The sequence below is a fragment of the Genypterus blacodes genome, unplaced genomic scaffold (genome assembly GCF_046128005.1).
Source record: "Genypterus blacodes isolate CSIRO-AG114 ecotype Tasmania unplaced genomic scaffold, CSIRO-AGI_Gbla_v1 ptg000094l_1, whole genome shotgun sequence".
NCBI lineage: Eukaryota > Metazoa > Chordata > Actinopteri > Ophidiiformes > Ophidiidae > Genypterus > Genypterus blacodes.
In genome coordinates, this window is record NW_027466898.1 from 1,745,001 (window position 1) to 1,765,041 (window position 20,041).

Genomic DNA, 20,041 nt, shown 5'->3' on the forward strand with positions numbered 1-20,041 from the left:
GACTGTGTGCGAATTTGCATGCTTGCTTGCACACACACTCAAACCCTCACCTCTGAGGTGTTGACTCGTCCCTCCTGGAAGGAGCAGTCGCTGGCGTCCTGTGTGCACATGTGTCGATATTTACACCAATGACACGGGAAGTTCCCATTGACGCAGGACAAACACCTGGAGAGAGAGAGAATAAGAGAGATAGAGAGGTTAAACTTTTGCTAGGGCAGTAAAATTCAAGATCCAACACTCGCAGTAGAGGAAGCGTATCAGACACTCACAGGCCAAGCATGGACATGAATCAACACAGTCCCCTAACGTCAAATGTTTATGACCAAATCTAACAGAATAACAGTGAAATGACAAATGTAACTGTGTCCTCTGTGCATAACCACTTTATTCCAGCTGTCAGCAAGGCCGAGGTGGATGTTGAAAGCACCTGAGAGAGGCCAGGAGAGAATCCCGGGCGATCCACTCCGCCCGTCCTATTCTCCATGCTTGAGAGGCTTACAGTCAACTAAGCTGGCAGACCAAGATAAGAGCCGTCTTTATACATGGAATATGTTTTTTGCTTCTAAGTTCGGGAAAAGCAAAATGACCACAGAAAACAAGGATGTAATGACTACCAGGATAACAGGAGGAAGAGGATGGAGGAGCAGAATAACAGGGTAGATTAATTTCATTCTGTGAGATATGAGACTGAATTAAATTTTTTGGCATTGTGTTTTGATTCATCTCACGATCAAATGATAGAAAAGAGCTTTAATACTCAAATACAAATTTGGTGAGAATGTGAAGTGTTTTTCGACTGGCAACAACAAGCCACAGCCAATGAGAGTGCAGGACACAGGGTGATAGTTCATTACAGACACGCTGTAACAAAGGGAAATGATCTGTAATGGCCAGTGTGACACTAATATTTCCTTCAAGTAAAACAAGTCCTGCTTTTTCCACATCCAGTCTTGACTAAATTCTCTGTAGATGGCTTATAAAAGAAATGAACTCTAATTACATGCTGTGTCAGGCCTCATTCACAAATGCTGTCACTGCACTCAAGCAGGGCCTCCCGGACTCAACCTCCAGTCGCCCACACAGTGTCTGCACACCCCCTCTGAGCCATCCATCTCCTGACTGGAATCCACTTAATGTTTAGTCCGTCGTATTTATCTTTCCCATCCATCCACTTATCCCACTATGTAATTATTTCTGTAAAGTAAAGTAAAAAAGTATTGGGGAAACATATACTTAACAAAACTGTTATTTGTTTTTTGAGAAATGACTCAATCTCACGAAGCTGGAACTCAACGCGATCTTGACAATGTCTCATCACTGACAATCTCAAATTCTCCTCTATAGTAAACATATAAAGGTATAATGTGTATTAATTCAAACCCAAAAATGCCATGAACGCCTTTCGATTAGGTTTTTGTTGAGCTATTTGTTAGAAATTAAGCAAACAAACAGGACAGAAAGCCTCATTGATACTTAATCAACACAAAATTTGAGGATGAAGACATCAGAACACCACACACACACACCGTGATCTCTTAGGAATTGTGCCTCAATGATGAGCAGAGACTGGAGTTAAACCTGGGTTCTCCAACTGAAGGACACAATCCCACAGACATAGAAGCTGACTTTGAATTGGATTTTAGTCTAAGCTTTGTTCTATCTCTGTCCTCCTGTCCTTGATCTAATCAGATTTTAGAGGGTTAACTCCAAAATCAGGCGTATTAAGGTGACAAACTGAGTGGTAGAGGCTTCGTCTAGCTTGAGGTAAGCCAGTGAGCAGTAGACTGAACTGCAGGGTAAGGTTTCTAATCAATACCAGGGGATTTCCACGGGGATAACAGTGGGCTGAGGTTATGCTAACAGTCTGATGTTTGTTAGTAGAGCTGGTGAGCCAGTTCCTTCTCACAATTAACCCCTGGGTCTATTGATTCCTGATCCTGGAGGGGCATGTGCACAAAAATCTGTCTACGCAGAGCCATGAGTGCGAAAACGCACACTCACAGACACGCTCATACACACACCCGTGTTGATACCGTTTCTATTCCTCTGGGTCACCTAGGCAGTGGAGACTTGTCCCACAGTAGAGCTGTCAATGGCCTGGACAACTGACTTGGGTAAGTGGCTACACTGCTGCAATGTAGTCAATAAAATCCCCAGTGGTTTCACAAGGCCCAGCAATAGAGCCAGGTCAAATGCCTTTTCATCTTCTCCCAGCTTTTCATCGAGCAAATCTGGATCGATGGAGCAAAGCTGCTGATATGCAAGCAACCATCCCGCTCAAACGTATGAGAAAAGAGCAATTGGTCATCTGCTCATTTCATTCGGTCAGAACGGAGAAGGATAAAGCACCAATTATTTCCCAAAATGGTGATAGTAGCGTTTCATTACATGGACAAAATAGTGATGGAAACATTCTATTCTATTATTGGGACCCATTGGAAATAGGCCAGTGACCCAATTTTGGGGCACAATCATCCTAGTAATTACTTAAAGCAGCTAGAGGCATGTTGTGACTCTGACTTAAAGTTTGAGTTTGACAGCAAATTGTAGGTCCCCTAAAGGTCATGGTGGGGAACAAATTAATTTGAGACACGTTTAAGCTCTCAGCTAATAACCACAACATACACTGCATTTTACTTAAACGTAACATATTTACCTATGAGGTTGATTTAATTAAGGGCTGATTACTGTAGTCCAGACAACTACACAGGTTTAAGAGGATGGATCTGAATGTATCCATGTACTTGTGTGATGGATACATATGAATATGTATGTCCTGTAATATAATACGCTCCCTGAGTATGATGTCTTCTAATCAATACGCTGGATCCCAGAGGGGCTTCAGATGTCTTCTCAGGACAAATTATTTCTCGAGAGGATCAAATTTCATTTGTCACATCGATTTTAATGAGGCCTTTTGGCATTATTGTTCCTGCCTGCATTGATGACAAGGAAAATCAACGCCTAAATTGGAAGCGGTGATCACAATCATGAAGTCCCAAGGTGACAAAGTGTGACAAAGATAAAGTACCGGTACAAGACTTCAACCAATTCAGTCCTTGACCTTGTTCAATGTGAAGTACAGCTAAATTTAAACAATGCAAACTACATGTTTAAGGTTACTAAGCGTTTTGTACAAGTCGAGCACTTTGTACATCCATCCAGTCTTTTTAACGATCACACTCTTAATTGTGCTACACTATACTTCCTGTTTTGGCACAGAATATTGGCTCTGGATAAATGTCACAACCTAGAGCATGATCCAATATTTGCATTTTCTCTGGGGAGACTGAGCTGTAATGTCCAGATAGTTCCCAGTCTGTTAGGTGGACATTAGACATAAGACAGATAAGCCTGATATTGCTGTGCGATCTATAAATAGGCCTCTTTATGTTCCATCCAATAAAGCTGTTACATATGCAATGGAGCAGTGATAAAATGATCCATACATCATTAACTTACTCTACACTGGAGCCAAATGAGAAGTTTGGATTCTCAACAGAGAACGCAGACTCATTACAGCATAATATTGCTCTTGTCCAGCTGATGTCCAAAAGTCGTGAGCATGTGATTCTCAACTCACAGTTTGATTAAACCAGGGACCTTAAATGGATGTTGGACGAACAAATTCCCCTCATTCGTGGACTCAGTGGCAATGATGTATAACTTTAAAGTGAAGTAACTATAATTCCATCAAGTTATAAAGTTTCCATCACTTAACACGATTGTGACTTCAATTGCAGTCAAAGCTCCTGTCAGGCTTGCGTTTGCGAAGCAGGAGGCGACAGGCGAATGGTCTGCCTGGAAATGCGAGCTCTTCCCGGGGGTCGGAGCGTGGGCCGCTCCCCTCCCATGAGTGTTTCCTTTCACTGCACACATTTCAGCCCTTTCATATTGTAATGGTCACGGTGGCCCGAGGCTGGGGCGCTAACCTTTTAGCTCTGTGGGACGCATTATTCCTGACACAATGGGCACGATTTCTCTTCCTCGCTAACACTCTGCTTTACATCTCTCCCTTCATCATCAGACGTACCGTCGCCATTTTCTCTCCATCGCTCAACCAAAGTTTTCACTCTGACTTTACTCTTCTCCTCTTTTCTCCACTTCTGTCTCCTTCTTTCCCTCCCTTTTTTCCCACCAGCACTCTTCCTCCCTCTTTTTTTTCTTCCTCTAAAGATCCATTATGCCCCTCCCCCCTCCCATGCTCAATTAAACTATTCCAAACCTCTTTTTAATGCAAATTTCCAATATTGTAAGAGAGGATGTAAATAGCTTACGGGGTAATTTGCTGTGCCAAGTCTGTGCCTTCTGTCTCTGCATGTGCCGTCTGTCTGGGCGTGCATGTGTGTGTGTGTGTGTGTGTGTGTGTGTGTGTGTGTGTGTGTGTGTGTGTGTGTGTGTGTGTGTGTGTGTGTGTGTGTGTGTGTATGAGAATGCGCATATGCCAGTGCTTGCATTAACCTTTGAGCATGTGTGTAAGTTCGGCGAGGCTGTGTGAGGTCGCACAGAAGCCCGTCTGGACGCTTGCCTGCAGGTCACTCTGCGTGTTGTGTCGGCGCAAACATGGCGCCGTGTCTATTACTGTGCAACGTTTTGGCCAATCACCCCCCAGGAGAAGTCCATTACATGCTGCTGAACGCTTTGGCATCACCACCTGCCTTTCCTGCGGCGGGGGTCAAAGACTGGGAGTTGAAAGGTGGCAGCGGGGGTGAGGGGTGTGTAAATGTGGATTTATGGTACAGCTGCTGCAGTTATAGCCGCACTGTGGTTTACAGTGGAGTGCAGAGAGGGCTACTGAACCCAACATCAAAGGCTCACAATGCAGCACGCCTGTCTATGCAGCCCAGATAGGAGGGCTAGGTGGGCTGGTTAATGAGGGGCACAAAGCACAACACACACACACACACACATAGAGAATTAAGAGCATAAGCCGAAATCATTGCTGTTTTTGCAGTTTGTTTCACACATATGCATTTTCACAGCCTTGGAAAAAGGCAAAACAAAAACCGACACACACGCGCCCACTCTCAGAGAATGAATGAAAGCCATCGAACAAAGCCTGGAGGCCTTGAGAAGTGGCCCAGGTGAGCGCTCTTTCCAAACCCTCGCTATTATGACCATCTCCACACAGGCACCCCAGCTCAAGCTAATTAACGGCCTATTACTATGCAGATATATGCAGGGCCAAGAGCAGCGCGCAGGCAATAAATGGGCTTGATGAACGAGAGGACAGAGAAGGGGGGGGGGGGGGGGGGGTGAAGAGAGGAGAGGAAAGGAGGGAAAGGAGTAAGAGGAGGTTGATGCAGAGACAGGGACGGAAAGTAAAGTCGACAGGAGGGGAGAGAGCAGAGAGGGAGAGGTGGGCAGGGGGAGGATGAGGGAGTCAGGGAGGGATGGTGGGATGAAAGAGAGCGAGAGCATGATGAGTGCACTTAACACGGCTGATTTTTAGATGCTTCTGATGTTCTGGATCCAGAAATTAATGCTTTTTTTCCACTGCCATTGCCATTAGAGTTGGGATTTGTTTCATTTATTGTCGTGTCTTTTCTCCTCAAACTCTTGTTTCTCGTTCATTCATTAATGCCTAAAAGTGAAACGTAAGTGAAGACTCCCCAGTATTTTGTGACCGAGCAGAACACCTTTTGTAGCTTAGGCAAGTGTGATTTATTTCCAGATATAAATGTGGCATCTGAACATGCATGTGCTCTTTTAATGTTACATAATTTTTTCCAAAACAACTCTATGCTGTAAGCATTAAGAGGGGAAGGGAGCGTGTGAACATGCTTGGCGAGAGAAAGAGGAATTCAATTCAATGCATTTTAATTTCATGTGAAAACAGAGAGCCATTGATGGTGAGAGAGGGACAGAGAGTGTAACTGACCAGTGAAAACCAATCTGCAACTTCAGAGAAGCAGCCAGGAGTCATTGAGGGGATGACATTTTATTTATTTTCATTTAGCCTTTATTCAATAAGGCAGCTCAATTAAGAACACATTTGTCATTCCTTATATCTCCGATCTCTCTAATCCTCTCTCTTGTGCCTCCATGTAAGTTCAATTCAGGCCTGGTTCATTAGCATGAGAGAAAAAAACAATACAACATACTTAATATACTATCAACTGAGACTACCAAAATAAAAGACTTCTGCTAATCAAATTGTAAGAATTAAGTATTGGTGGAAACACCAATAATATAGCGTAAAATGAATATAACAGCTCAATTGGGCTGAATAGATTTTGGTTCCAATATAAAATGAGGTTGTATCACTCGGTTACTAAGGCTGAATAATGAAGTAATGTTCTCATACTTAGACTGGGGACAATCTATTTCCCAAAGAATTGTCCTGATATGTTTTTGTCTTTGGCTTTGTGCCCCTCCAGGTTTTGCATCATTAGGAATCAATTTAGTATTTCACTCAACACTAACTCCTCATTGCTTAAGATTTAATTAACTAATTGATTGGTAAAAGCCTGGATATATTGAATAATTCAATGGAAGAAGACACACTCTGAGGAAACAACAGAAAGCTTCATGTCTGTGTCGTGATAACAGCAAAGGCAGCTATCTGTGAGGAAAGACTAAATGATGAAGTCCAGTCCATCTCACTGTCTCCCCTAATGTTCAGCCAATTCATAGGCTGTACTTTAAAAGCCAGGTTAAAGGAGACAACATTGTATAATATCTGAATTCTCTGATTTCCCCACAAGAATCATTAAAGACTAAACTTATCTCAATAGTCTTAGTCACACTCTTTCCATTATCAAAGTTCTTAGCATGCTTATATTTTAGCACAATTGCTTTTGCCACCAACAACTTTGTCAATCTCTCTTATAATCAGTGAGGACTTTATGTAATGTCAGAAGAAGACTGACTGGGCTCTTGTAATCAATGACAGCCTGCAGCAAACTTCTATACACCTTTTGCTTATAACATAGCTATCTTCACAGTTTGACTGAGTGAGGACACTTACGATTTGTGGACGCTGCAGTTGTAGAAGACAAAGTCGACGCTGGCAAACTTCTTCCCTGTCTCCTTAGACTTCAGATACAGCTTTATTACACGTTGGTCACCTGCAAAACACACATCAAATATTACCACTGTCCTTTTTGTCTTTATTACTTTAGTGCAAGGATGACATTATCCTTATATTGGATGGAATGTTTCTATCAATATGCCAAATCCCAGGTTATATAATGAAATGTTAACAGCTATTGTTTATCTATTTTTCCAGAACTGTTGACATTTTGGAGCTACATTCTTTCTCCTTTATTTTCCAAAAAAGTAGAATCCATATTATTTGATTCAGATGTACATATGTATGTTTTAATGGGGTACATTTATGAAATGGCAGTTTATCATTTGTGTAGTAAGATGGTCAGGGGTATCGGTGAAGACTAGTTGTCGTAGTGAAGTGTAGAGGAGTAGAAAAGTAAATTTTACCCTGGTCACGTGTGATTGGAGCCACATCTTTCGTAGGGGGAGACAGACAGAAGATCCGTCCGCCATAAATGCGTCCTTCTGTCTCAACAAAGTCCTCAAAAGAGCAGTTGACTCCAGCAGACAGACTGGGAACATTCTGGGTCTGGAGCACCAACTAGGGGGAGAGAGAGCAAGCAAATAAAGGAGAGAGTGATTTTTGAGTGGACATACCAAATTACACATGCAATAATGAGGTTCTCCAGTGTCTCATAGCACAAAATCCACTCCCCAGCTCATAATGCAAGAGAGGAATGGCAACTATGTGAGGACACGAGAACAACCCGTACTTAACATAATTTAATTTAGCCTACTTTGCTCACTTGCTTTGTCTGTTTTTTTCTAAGCTTCTCCGTGTCACACAAATACCCATCATTGTCCACCCAAACATCCTCTGGTATCTATATGTAGACAACTTGACAAGCTGTACCTGTACTTCAGACATGGTGACAGAAACATTGTCGGGTAGGACGGACAGTCGGACACACTGTTCAACTCTTGTGGTGAAACGCTGAGGCTCCTCTGCCCTTTCACAGCGATCCTTCCTCGAACAACTAAGAGACAGAGACAGAGAGAGAGAGAGAGAGGGGTGGAGTTGTAAACAAAAGCACACATTTAAATTTGTTCAAGATATGAAAGCCAAACAAATTGAGTTTGAGCGAAACAAACACTGCATGGATTGAGTTGTTTGGCTGAAACAATGACTTTGGTTCGACCAGCTGTTTCACACTTGAGAAACTGAAATTGTATCTCACTTTAAATAAAATGTTGATACTTCTGATTGTCTGGAATGCGGACATCATCCAAATAGTGGTAAAGTAGTTATTGGACAACTGCAGAACGCAAGAATTCTGCAGATGTGGTAGAAAATTCTCAAGTGATTACATTATGTACTCAAGAATGAAATTCACTATCTTACCCTTCTACCTAAATCACTCACAGTAAAATGTGGTCAGGGGAAAATGTTGTTTACTGATGTGTTCATGGACACCAGGAAATTGGAAAACAGATCATGATGGGACATATAATCAACTTTTCAAAAACATTTGCCAGAACTGCCAGAGAAGAATGGGATTGTAGTGATGGTTTCAAATGTGAAACAAAATGCAGGAGTTTGAAAAAGACGTGGGAAGTTATACAGTAAAAGTGCCATTTTTATTAAAGTTGGGGCATGTGAATGATTAAAGCAGTGTTTTTCAACCTGTTTTGAGCTAAGGCACATTAATTACATTTAAAATCCTGCGTCACACCACCAACCAACCAAAAGTGTTACAAAATGGCACATTTACAATGACAATTAGTCAATAGTCTGTCAATTTATTTGTACTCACTCAGCTACAATGGCTTTGCAGGCAGGTAGTGTTTATGTCTCTGCCAGTGTGTGGCTTTTTAGATTTAGCTACGAGTTCAGCTACCACGTAACTAGCTTTGAGAGCTATCGCAGACACCGTTGTAGGTTTTCTCATAAAAGTTGCCTGCTCCTCCGTGTTTTTTCGCAGGCGAACAAAATCTGTGTTCTTGCTTTGAAGTAACGGGTGTTTTGTTTGGAGATGGCGTTTGAGCTAGCTTGGGACCATGAGACACTTGTTAAGCTTTTCCATACACACCAAGCAGTGTGCGTCAAGTGCATCAGGATACCCGGTGAGAGTGAATCCAAACGAAAGACATTTCTCACTGTATTTGCTTGAGCTCACCGTTTTTGCTTTCTGTTGACCACCACTCATATGACTCTTTTTATCTGGGTTACGATCACGCATCACTAATTCTATTGTTTTGAATGAACAAAGTCATTATCGCGCTACTGCCACCTACTGGGCAGGTCAGGTCAGGACACATGTACGAGGATTGAATCATTTCACAGTCACTACATTGCAGGCACAGACGCACAACCATGGCAAATTATTTGCAGTAACTAAATAATATATAATTTGGACTAATTATGGGAAGTTGGATAATTTCCCACGGCACATCTGACAACCTCTCACGACACAGCGGTAAAAAATCACTGGATTAAAGGACACCATAGGGGGACAACAACATTTCCATCAATTGACCAAAGTTTAACTAAACAAAATGTAATTCCTGGCATTGCCACATGGAAAGACATCTGAAAGCTCTGCTGAGCTGAACAAGCAAAGTAAAATTGTCCATTTTGTTGTTGATCAGGCTGTGGAATTAACGAGCCAATCACAGGATGGAGCAAACATGCAGGCAGCCAATCAGTGGCCAAACACATCACAATCAAATGTATTTTGAATACTTACACATTATGCAGCACACACCAACCGCAGTGGGGGTCTCCTGATCCCAGACAGGCTCCACAGGAGGTGTACTGCTCGCAACTCTCCACTGGCACCTGGATGACCTGGGAAAAAAGAATACAGAGGTTACCACAGCTGCTTTATATTATATAAAGTCCCTGTGAACATTGCATTAACACCGCCCACCCTGGATACAAACAGGATCTGCTGGAGGGATCTATTGCCTCCACTGGAACACGGGATTAAAGAAACATGCATGCAGTGAGTATCAGAGATAAACAGCTCTGGGGTACATCTTCAGGGGAGGAAGCAGAGGCTTTAACACGCGTAAACATATATAGGGTTGAAGTTACACATTGGGACAAACCTCTCTATCTTGCATCATTCACTGACCATAGCTTTACATTAGGTCAGAAATTACTTACAGATGCACACAAGCAGTTTAACCACAGAGTCACTCAACACAATCTGGCACAGTACATTTCTGACAACTCTGCATGTGAGCAGAACACAAGCTTGGATGTCTGAACATATTCATTGCTACATGGAAACTTCAGATGAGAGATGACAAGGCCTTCTGGTCATTCTTTTTCTTTAACGTAACACATGATTGATGGAAAATTGATGGTGAAGGGTGCCAGATGTACAGCTTCCTTCTTTACAGAATATGGTCTGTCTATGCATTGCGTATTTCTCCATTGATGCATCAAGTGACTTAATGAATTCTGTCATTTTCCATTGTTGAATTTTAGACAATTACTTTTTAATCACATTTTCCTCTTGTCCTCCTCCTTTTCTCATGTTGTTTGCTTTAAAATTGTATTGCATCATTGTAAGAACTGCAGCCAAGATTTTGCTTTGACACTGAAAGGGTTTTTCTTCAATGCAATGTGACCATGATTCATAACATCTCTCCAGGCTCTTTCTATTGTCTCTGTCTTTTGCAGATTATTTGGATGACGCCATCCAATGTTGGGGCGTGCATTTACATATTGCATTGAAAAAGGGTTCTCGTTGCTTGGGTGCTGCATGCATGGTGTGCTGGTCTCAGGTTATAATACCACCTCGCTATCAGGAATTACAAACATTCTTCCATTAAACAAAAAGAAAGCTGCAGAACTCATAGGAAATGAGTGACTTTGACTGCATAATGTTTTTAATTGATGATCCAATTTTAACGGTAATTTTCCCCATGAGCTTCCCTCAAAGCATGAATGGACTAAGTTTGTATAATGCTTGTGAATTCTTTGTGAAGAATATGTCTTTGTACTTCACACTATCCTGATAAACATCGAGGATTACTTCCTTTGTCCACTGAATTTCTGGCAGCTGCCATCTGTGTGTCTGCATGACTATTAAGATAAGATGAAACTTTAATGATCCCTGTGGGGAAATCGGAGAACTCAGATATTAACAAGGACATCAAACAATGCTGTCTACTTTTACCTGGCTTTTAAAGTACAGCCGATGAATTGGCTGAACATTCAGGGAGACAATGAGACAGACTGGACTTATCATTTAAGAAGTCCATTCTCACAGAAAGCACACTTTGCTGTTATCACTACACAGACATGGAGCTTTCTGTTGTTTCCTCAACATCCACCATCTGTCCCTGGGATTAACAAAAACCTTTGATTTCATTGAGGTTTTACTCCTGAGTCAAAGAATTATCCTTTAAGAGGACATTTTAAATACTTTAATCACACCTGCGCATAGTCTGTTGTACTCAAATCTCCCAACTACTCCAGTGTACCTGCATCCATGTGCTTTATCTTAACTTGTCTGATACCATTTGCAGCTGACAGACGGATCGGCAGACAGGAAACTGCCTCAGGCGCACGCACACACACACACACACACACACACACACACACACACACACACACACACGCACACGCACACACACGCACACACACACACATAGTGTACACTACAACTGCCATCCACACACCAGAAAAATGAGTTACTATTGAACCAAATTGCATTTGTACTTAAGAGAGAGGTTGGGACAAGGTTTCTGGGGAACTTGTTGGGTGTTTAAATACATCTTTGACCAGTCAAGACACACACATCCAGAGAAACACATACATGCACACACTACCTCCTGCCTGAGTGGGTGAAGTGCAGCATCAATAACGCTGCGGAGGCAAGGGGGTTCACAAGTGAGCTAGAAGGTGATATGGTTGGATTCTAATGGCAGCTGCAGACACAGCAGTGTAGAAACCTTCATAGAGGAAAAGCCAACTGCACATTTTGTCTCTGATCCTTCAAATAGAACACCTCCAGTATATGAGAAAATCCAAGTTATCATGTGATTATATACTTAAACATTTCCTTGCCGCACATCATCACTTTGTCACAGTCTATGTCAAAGGCTTGAATTCATTGTTCTGGAGGTGCTAAAGAATCGGATTGCTTACACAGTGAGAAAAGTGAGAAAACAACATATGCTGTGTTTGCTGTAATCACATGGTGCAGTTATTCAGGAGGGACACATTGTAGTTTAAAAAAAAGTGACAGATCTATTAACAGATGCATCTCCTAAGATTTTAATCCTGTTTGCGGCCATCTGGATAAGTGCAAGATTTTCTATCTGCCTAATATGTATCTATATATAACTGTGGTTAAGGTACTACAGGTGTTACTAAGATGAAGATATTTGTGAGTATCCATAAACAAATCTGCCAACAATGTCTCTACAATAGCCAGATGCCAATATTCCCTCAGTTTAATTATTGGCCTGTGTGACTCCTCCCTCTATGTTACTCTGATCTACAGTTGGACACAATAGCTTATGGCAGATTCATAGCATGATAACAATAACCAGCGTCTGATAACTATTATAATGCTACCATTACCAGGCCCGGGCCTCTTACAGAACACCAAATAGCAGCAAATTGCAGTCATTACTCGCCCTTGGACAAATACCACGCTAGTAATAGAACATCTCTGATGGAGAAGGGGGGGGGGGGGGAAGCATCGTGCTCAAGCACAATAGCTCGGGAGAGAAGTTTATTCAATGGGGTTTTCTGCAGATGATGTATTCCAATGGAACAGTTCAATTATTGAGTTTTAGAAAACAGATAATGGGGTGGGAAACGAGAGATGCTTTGCCAAAGACTCTTTGTCTTACTGAGGAGGCTTCGGAGCGTGTCTGTGTAAATAAGTGAGAATCACCTATTTATATTAAATATGGCATTTTCAGCCCCAGCCTATTTGCTGCGATACAGGGAAGCACATTTAACTATAGACAGCGGAGGAAGGCAGGAAAAAAGGAACAAAAAATGAGCAAGACAAAGGGTTGAAAGGAATGAGATCATAGATAGGAGAAACTATCTATTTTAGCCATTTATTTCATGCCAGTCTTCAAACTGCACATGGGCAGTTTCTGTGGGCTAAAACAATGAACCATAGAAACACTTTTTTCTAGAGTTCCTTTTACGAAATTGCTGCACCCATTTCTACATAATCATATTTTTGAATTGTTTTGTCCACAAGATTTCCCCTAACAGATTTCCCCTCAGCAGTCATAAAATTCAATATAAACAAAATTTCCAGACCAAATTCAAATCTATCATGGGATAAATATGCCTGATTTTTGAAATTGAGTTTGGTGGGCTACTTTAAAATGAGAAAAATGTTGAAAACCAGGAAGAAAGGATCAAGAGCTACGACAGATTTACGTTCCTATTTCCTTCTTGTTTTTCCTGTTCCCACAAGAATGAGTGGAAGGATAGACGATGGAGGAGTACAGCGGAGGAGAGGGAATTTATTACAAATAAATAACAGCCACAAATGAGCCTCTCTCATTTGGGTGATGATGGAAAGGCTCTTAATTTGCCTCTTGGCAGATGAGAGGAAGGAGGTGGGGGGCTGGGTTGGGGTGGAAGGGGACTGTGGATGCAAGATGTAGGGAAGGATAGATGAGAAAGACACACCAATGTAATTGCGACTGATGTTTCATTTCACATATGGGGCCTGTGCAGGCCCAGCTAGCCACAGCTGTAATTGTCCCATCTGTATAATATGGGGGGAAATATAAGGCGCTATCACTACACAATAGGCTGATGGATGGCTTATTCTACCAGCCAGCGGGGAATCTAAAACTGCCGAGCAAACACACGTTAACAGCAACAGAGTGCGCACACAAATGCCATTTGTGGACACACACACACATATGCTGACACAAAGTGAAACTTATTTGCACATAAAGATGGTCTGCAGTAAGTAAACTGCATAATGTGTTTGCAGATGAACAAAATCAATGAATGCAAGTGCGTTCCCATACATTCCATTAATACACACCGCATTGAAAGACTATAAACACAAATATACACAGGTCATCACCGACCACACAATAGCAAATCCTAATTTCCCCATTTCTTTTTTCAGGGTGTTTGGTCTGTATTTTGGGGGGATATTTCTTCCCTTTTTCCTTATCACTCTTTCTCTGTTCCTTCCCTGCTCTCTCATCCGTCTTGAATTTGGCTGGACAAACAGAAAAACACAGCAAATGAGGCCATAGATCATCCTAGTCGCAGACAGAGACAGCCTTGAATGAGAGAGGGACAGAGAGAGAGCGAGAGAGAGGGAGAAAGAGAGAAATCTTCCATCATCCTGTAAAAGTATATTCTTGTTTCATTAAGCTTTCTTATCTCACTTCATCCGCCAGGTAATAGTCCTATCCTAGCAACAACGCCACAAAGAGAAAGTTTGGCAGTTTCATATCCAGAGGCAATGACAGAAACCAAGCAGGAATATGACACCATATATCACTGGCAAGTCTCTCCCCAACATGTTATCTTTGCCTTCATAGTCCTGCTGACACAAAAGACACATTGGCTAGGAAGGAAGTTTGTGTGTTTAACATTACTGATGGCCATTGGACAGATGAGCCTAATGTTACAGAGGGATGCTTTAAGCTGAAGAAGGCAGGTTATTAATTATACCTTTGGTCCATATTATAAAGTGGGACAACAAAGTAGAATACCTACACTTATCAGGAAATAGTGGGAACACTTTGTTTTTTGGTAATGACCTGGACTGACATGACAATGACATGGACTATTAGTACCGGTAAACATATGTATACTTGCAGTTCAATCACATCATGTACAAGTAGATGAAAACATATTTTGTCTGTTTTATCTCAGTCAAAGTTACCATGGCTATGATTTTGTTGAAAATATTTTTTTCTTTCTTGTTAAGCATTTACCTTAATCAAAAGCATTATATTTGAACTTTACCATGGCAACAGTTCAGCATCTACAGTCTTAAGCCACGGACTGTCTACATGTGAATCCAGCATTCAAAAAGCTGGTCCAGGCATTGAGGCCCCATGGTTGTGTGCATATTTGCCCTTTACATTACTCTTCTCTCTATTAGTGTTTTATGAATTACCACCATTGTCTTTAAAAATCACAGATATTCCAACTATGCATGCTGTCTCTTTCTCTTTTACCCCCACGCACACTCGTAAATCTACTCTAGCCCATTTCCTTCTTCAAATCGAAGTCACACTGTTCCTATCGACTATATTAAGACCTCTCTCCGCCTGACTTTGACTCTCACAAATCACAGTCTCATCAGCTGATCGCTCGTCTTTCATCTGCATCTGAAAACAGTTGGCTGTTGTGTGTGCGTATTTGTGCACGTGCCTACATAAAATGTATTATCATTAAACAGCCATTAGCAATCTGTACCTTTTGTCTCCTTGAAAAATAATGTGTTTAAATAAATGTATCACATGTCCTGTGGTTGTGTGTGTGTCTTTTAATAAATGCTTCCCATCCTCAGTATTCCTATCATCGCCTCTCCGTTGTGTCTGTCTGTCTGTCGCCGACTGAAACGGACAAACATCAGAAACACTCCTTTAAAAGAAGCATTCTTCTGCCTGTGACCTCTAAGTGCAGTAAATGCTGACTGAATTGAATATGAACCCTCTTTGATGTGGTGCCAGGGGTAGGATTTCTCCCCCCACGCAGTACAGCACAGCACAGCACAGTACACTTCTGTACTGTAGCTAAATCAATACGCCGAGATACATCATTAGACCATTATGCCACTGACTGAGCATCTTGGCGGAGACGAGGGGGGTAAAGCCATTCGCTGCCATTGGGTCACCTTACGACGCTGTTTTACAAGCCCAGTGGCGTGACCTTGCCTTGTTGGGTTGAGCGGTGGAAACGCAGCAGAAAAGAGGGATACGAGATTTGGCCTGGCCTCAAAACCACACTGTACATCCAATACTGTGAGTAGATTAGAAAGGGTAACACATCCAAAAACAGCAGAACATATAAGTAATTATATGAATAATGGGATCACCTTAAAATATTTCAGTTCAATCAGATTTTTGCCGAATCGACTCGGACGCGCTCCTTCGCTGTATAGTACAAATGACACTGCTATTAATGTGATATTGTAAAGTAGATAAGTGAGTAATGTGGTGCAAAGGTTTGCTGGGAATCAATAGCTTGCAAACTCTAATCCACTTAGTCATTTACTTCAAAAAGCAATTAGCTGATGTCATACATAGGAGTGCACAAGGAATAATTCTGTCTCAGTGATGTCAACAACTGAGCTCAACGACAGGATGAAGAATTTCTCTTACCCCGGCGTTTTTATTAGATTGAGGCAGTTTGAACATGGTACAAGGAAACAACAGCGATGATGAAATTGATTTAGTGCCATTATTCATTTTTCCGAGGGCAGAAATTAGGTGAAATCACTGCGTTCATCGGACGAAAGAAGATAAAGAGAGAGGGAACATTGTGTGTGTGTGTGTGTGTGTGTGTGTGTGTGTGTGTGTGTTAGAGACAGAGACAGCCATGTATAAATCCACTGCTCGCTAATCGAAAACTCTCCTCTCGTGCTGAATCAGACAGTTTTATGTCTTCAAACTGTCCGTGTATGTGTATGTGTGTGCGTGTCAGTGTGCTTATGTGAGTCACCATTGCAATACAGATATGCGGTCTATACGCTGCAGTCTGATCCACGGCTTTTAATTATGTGTGTGAGTGAATATGGGAAAAGGTAAATTGCTCTGTCAAGAAGGGAAATGGGCTTTTTGATGTTTGAGCTCTTGACGCTTGGCGTTTCTATTATTAAATGAGGAGAGAAGAAAAGAGAGATGGAGAGCAGAAGGAAGAGGACAAACAGGACACTGGCACGCCTCTCTTCTGAAAGTTTACCATTAGTATGCATAGACAAACTTATAATGTAAAAGGCGTTCAAGTGACACATGGCAGACTAATGGAGGGACGTCCACTGTCTTAACATAATTGAATAAAATGACGTCCTTCTGTTGGCTGCGAGCTAACAATGTTATCATTCCATCGTTTCCTAGCATCCATTTACAAACTACCCCTTCATGCTGAGTGTCTCTCCATATGTCACTTCACCTATAGAGGGAGCTCTTTATTGTATCAAGGACACAAACACACCCTCTTGCTACCCAACACGTAGTATGAAATCTATACTGTATTCACAAATATGTGTCTGAGTTGCAAATGTAGTTTTGATGATAGTTTCTTTAAATGTATATTGTATGTGACTATAAAGTTGTTCTTAAATAATTTACAAAGCAGCAAATGGGAGCTTCAGTTTGATTGATATTTCTCCCATTCAGTGGATTATGAGAAATCAATTGGACAATTGTTGTTGTCTGATTTGGTACAGTCCTTGAAATGGCAGAGCCTTCACGGGGACGCACAGTGGGTGAGTGGATGGGGGGTGAAGGTGTAGCAGCACTCAGTGGGGGAAATTCATAAAGCGCAGCGACAGATTTAACGCACCATTATGTTCCCTCACTCACAAAAGCCTGTTACCAGCGTTTTTTTAGCGTTTGCCTTGTGGGGGCGTGAGTACAGTATTTCCTCATTTACATGTTGGGAAAGCTATTCATAATATGCAAAAGACCTGTTTCAATCTGACAGTAAATTATAGTGCTGTAAAATCTGTGTGATTATAATAAAAATGTATTTGATAGTTTGATGACTACATGACATCTCAACCCGCTCAGTTGATTAATCAGTTTATTTATGTTGATGCACCTCATTCATAGAGCGTCTGCAACAAAATCGAGTGGGAGTGCTCGTGTGAAGCTATTATTTGTTTGATAATGTCACAAACACTGTCTAACATGTCTTGTCCTGTTTGTAAAGTAATTACAAAATACTAGTCCCATACAAAATAGCATTGCTGGTTCTCCTTAGGAGCTGATTGGTGACTGTAACTAAACTCCTGCATGCAAGGATGACAGGGGAAGATTGTATCTTTGGGATACTTGATTCTTTCTATTTTAGCTTGAAGAAGAGGAAGAGTACAAACCCCTGAGCTAAGCCAGTGACCTTAAACCATTTTACATTATCTATAGTCTAGACAGCCCTTAGCTGGGATGATGTGTTCAGCTACTCAGTAGGCCAGTGAGGCTCTGCACACTCTACAGTCCTGTACCGTCAGGAATAGGACTGTTTGGCAGTGTATGGCAGTGTATCTCCTGCTATATTCTGCTGTCCAAACGTACTACTGGGAGCGCGCGCGCACACACACACACACACACACACACACACACACACACACACACACACACACACACACACACACACACACACACACACACACACACACACACACACTTGGACGCGCTCTACGGACCTCTACCCCTTCAAAAAGAATATTAAAACAATGAGCCAAGATGAGCTGGAGGAAAAAAGGAAATGTCTGGACACCCAATTATATCTATCCACTTTCTCTGCTCTCAGCACCTTTTCTCTCTTTGTTTAGGGTGAGATGGGCATCTCTCCTCTATCCACTGCTTCTACTCTACAGATTCAGATGTTCTTTTGAGAAAATTACACACACAGATAAACAGGTACAGACAGGGAGGTGAGAGAAAGAAAGAAAGAAAGAAAGAAAGAAAGAAAGAAAGAAAGAAAGAAAGAAAGAAAGAAAGAAAGAAAGAAAGAAAGAATATAATCTCAAATCAGACATCAGGATTAAATAGTTCAGTTTGATGACTTTAGTATTGCATCTCAACTATGTAGCACCAGCATGCATTGGTTTGACAAACACCTTCAAATCGCAGGTCATTACTCTGGACGGACAACAATCATATGATGAGTCCACCATCCTCAGTATGGCTGTTATACCAGACTACTGTTACTGCTGCTGAGTTTCCTCCAATCAAAGTGCAGTGCTCAGATCTTGAAACACAGCTTCTGTTCACTGAAAGGGGCCAACTAAGGTGGTTTTGGAATCTGATCAGGACTTCCTGAACGCCTCCTTTGGAAGTCATTCTGGGCAATGTTAAATTTGGAGCAAAGCATGAGGCAAGCCCAGAACGCATTAGATTATATTACATCTGATCTAAGAATGGCACAAGAATAGCTGGAGGAAGTGCCTAGCAACAAAGACACCTTAGTGACTTTATTAACCTTATAGCCTCCATGACCTCGAAAGGCGTAAACAGTTAAAAATAGATGCATAGATAGAGCATCCTGATATGATGGATGGGTGTTATTGGATATTGACTCATAAAGGAAGTGCCATTGTGTAATGTATCTCCACCAACATGTATCTGTCATCTATTAATATAGCATATTCATACTCAACAAGAGCTCAAGTTGGGTTGACTTATTCAGAATTGCAGATCAACCTCAATTTCCCATGCTACACATGGGGATTATAAGGAAATAGAACAATACAAATGTGGATCATCTCACAGCAGAGATGATTGCGTTCTAGCTTAATGAAAGGCTTCTCTGCAGTCAGACCCCGTCATCACCCCAACATCACAGCATCATGCACAGATGTGTATTGGACATATGTTATACTGAGTCCTTAATGCTCATAAAAAATAAAGCAGCATCTTTAATAATAGAAAAAGACCTCCTGGTGACAGCAGTCTTCATCTTTAATGCAGATGACAGGAGTTAAAAGCACAAGTGTGTGAGCACTCCCAGCAGGCTCCTCCTGTGTAGCTTTCTACAGCCTGCTGAGACACAGCTGAGCGCTGCTGGCTCAAGCAGAGATACTTGTTGGACACCGGTCTGTTGCTGGTGTTATTATTGTAAATTATACCATCACTTAATTCCTATAGTCTCTACTGACAGCTCACCATTTATTGTGAATATATATTAATCAAAAGGCGCCATACAGCTAACACTATTTCAAGCACTTCTCTGTGAGACATTTTGTCCAATCCCATGGTTTCTTGCACACTTGAAACATATCTAGTGTGTATAATATTGGTGATATATGAAATAGAAGCATTTTATTTCTGGGGATACTCCAGCCATGCCCTC

At 41.6% G+C, this 20,041-nt stretch overlaps 1 protein-coding gene across 1 annotated transcript in view; it reads right to left on the reverse strand.

Moving 5' to 3' along the window:
• Positions 1 to 20,041, reverse strand: part of plxna1a (plexin A1a) — a 201,679-nt gene that overhangs the window by 80,073 nt on the left and 101,565 nt on the right. The window contains exons 5-9 of the mRNA XM_076159333.1: positions 9,741 to 9,841; positions 7,907 to 8,030; positions 7,441 to 7,594; positions 6,971 to 7,070; positions 51 to 165 (exon numbers count right to left, since the gene is read on the reverse strand). Coding sequence (XP_076015448.1) covers positions 51 to 165; positions 6,971 to 7,070; positions 7,441 to 7,594; positions 7,907 to 8,030; positions 9,741 to 9,841 — 594 coding nt within the window. The remainder of the gene's footprint in view (positions 1 to 50; positions 166 to 6,970; positions 7,071 to 7,440; positions 7,595 to 7,906; positions 8,031 to 9,740; positions 9,842 to 20,041) is intronic.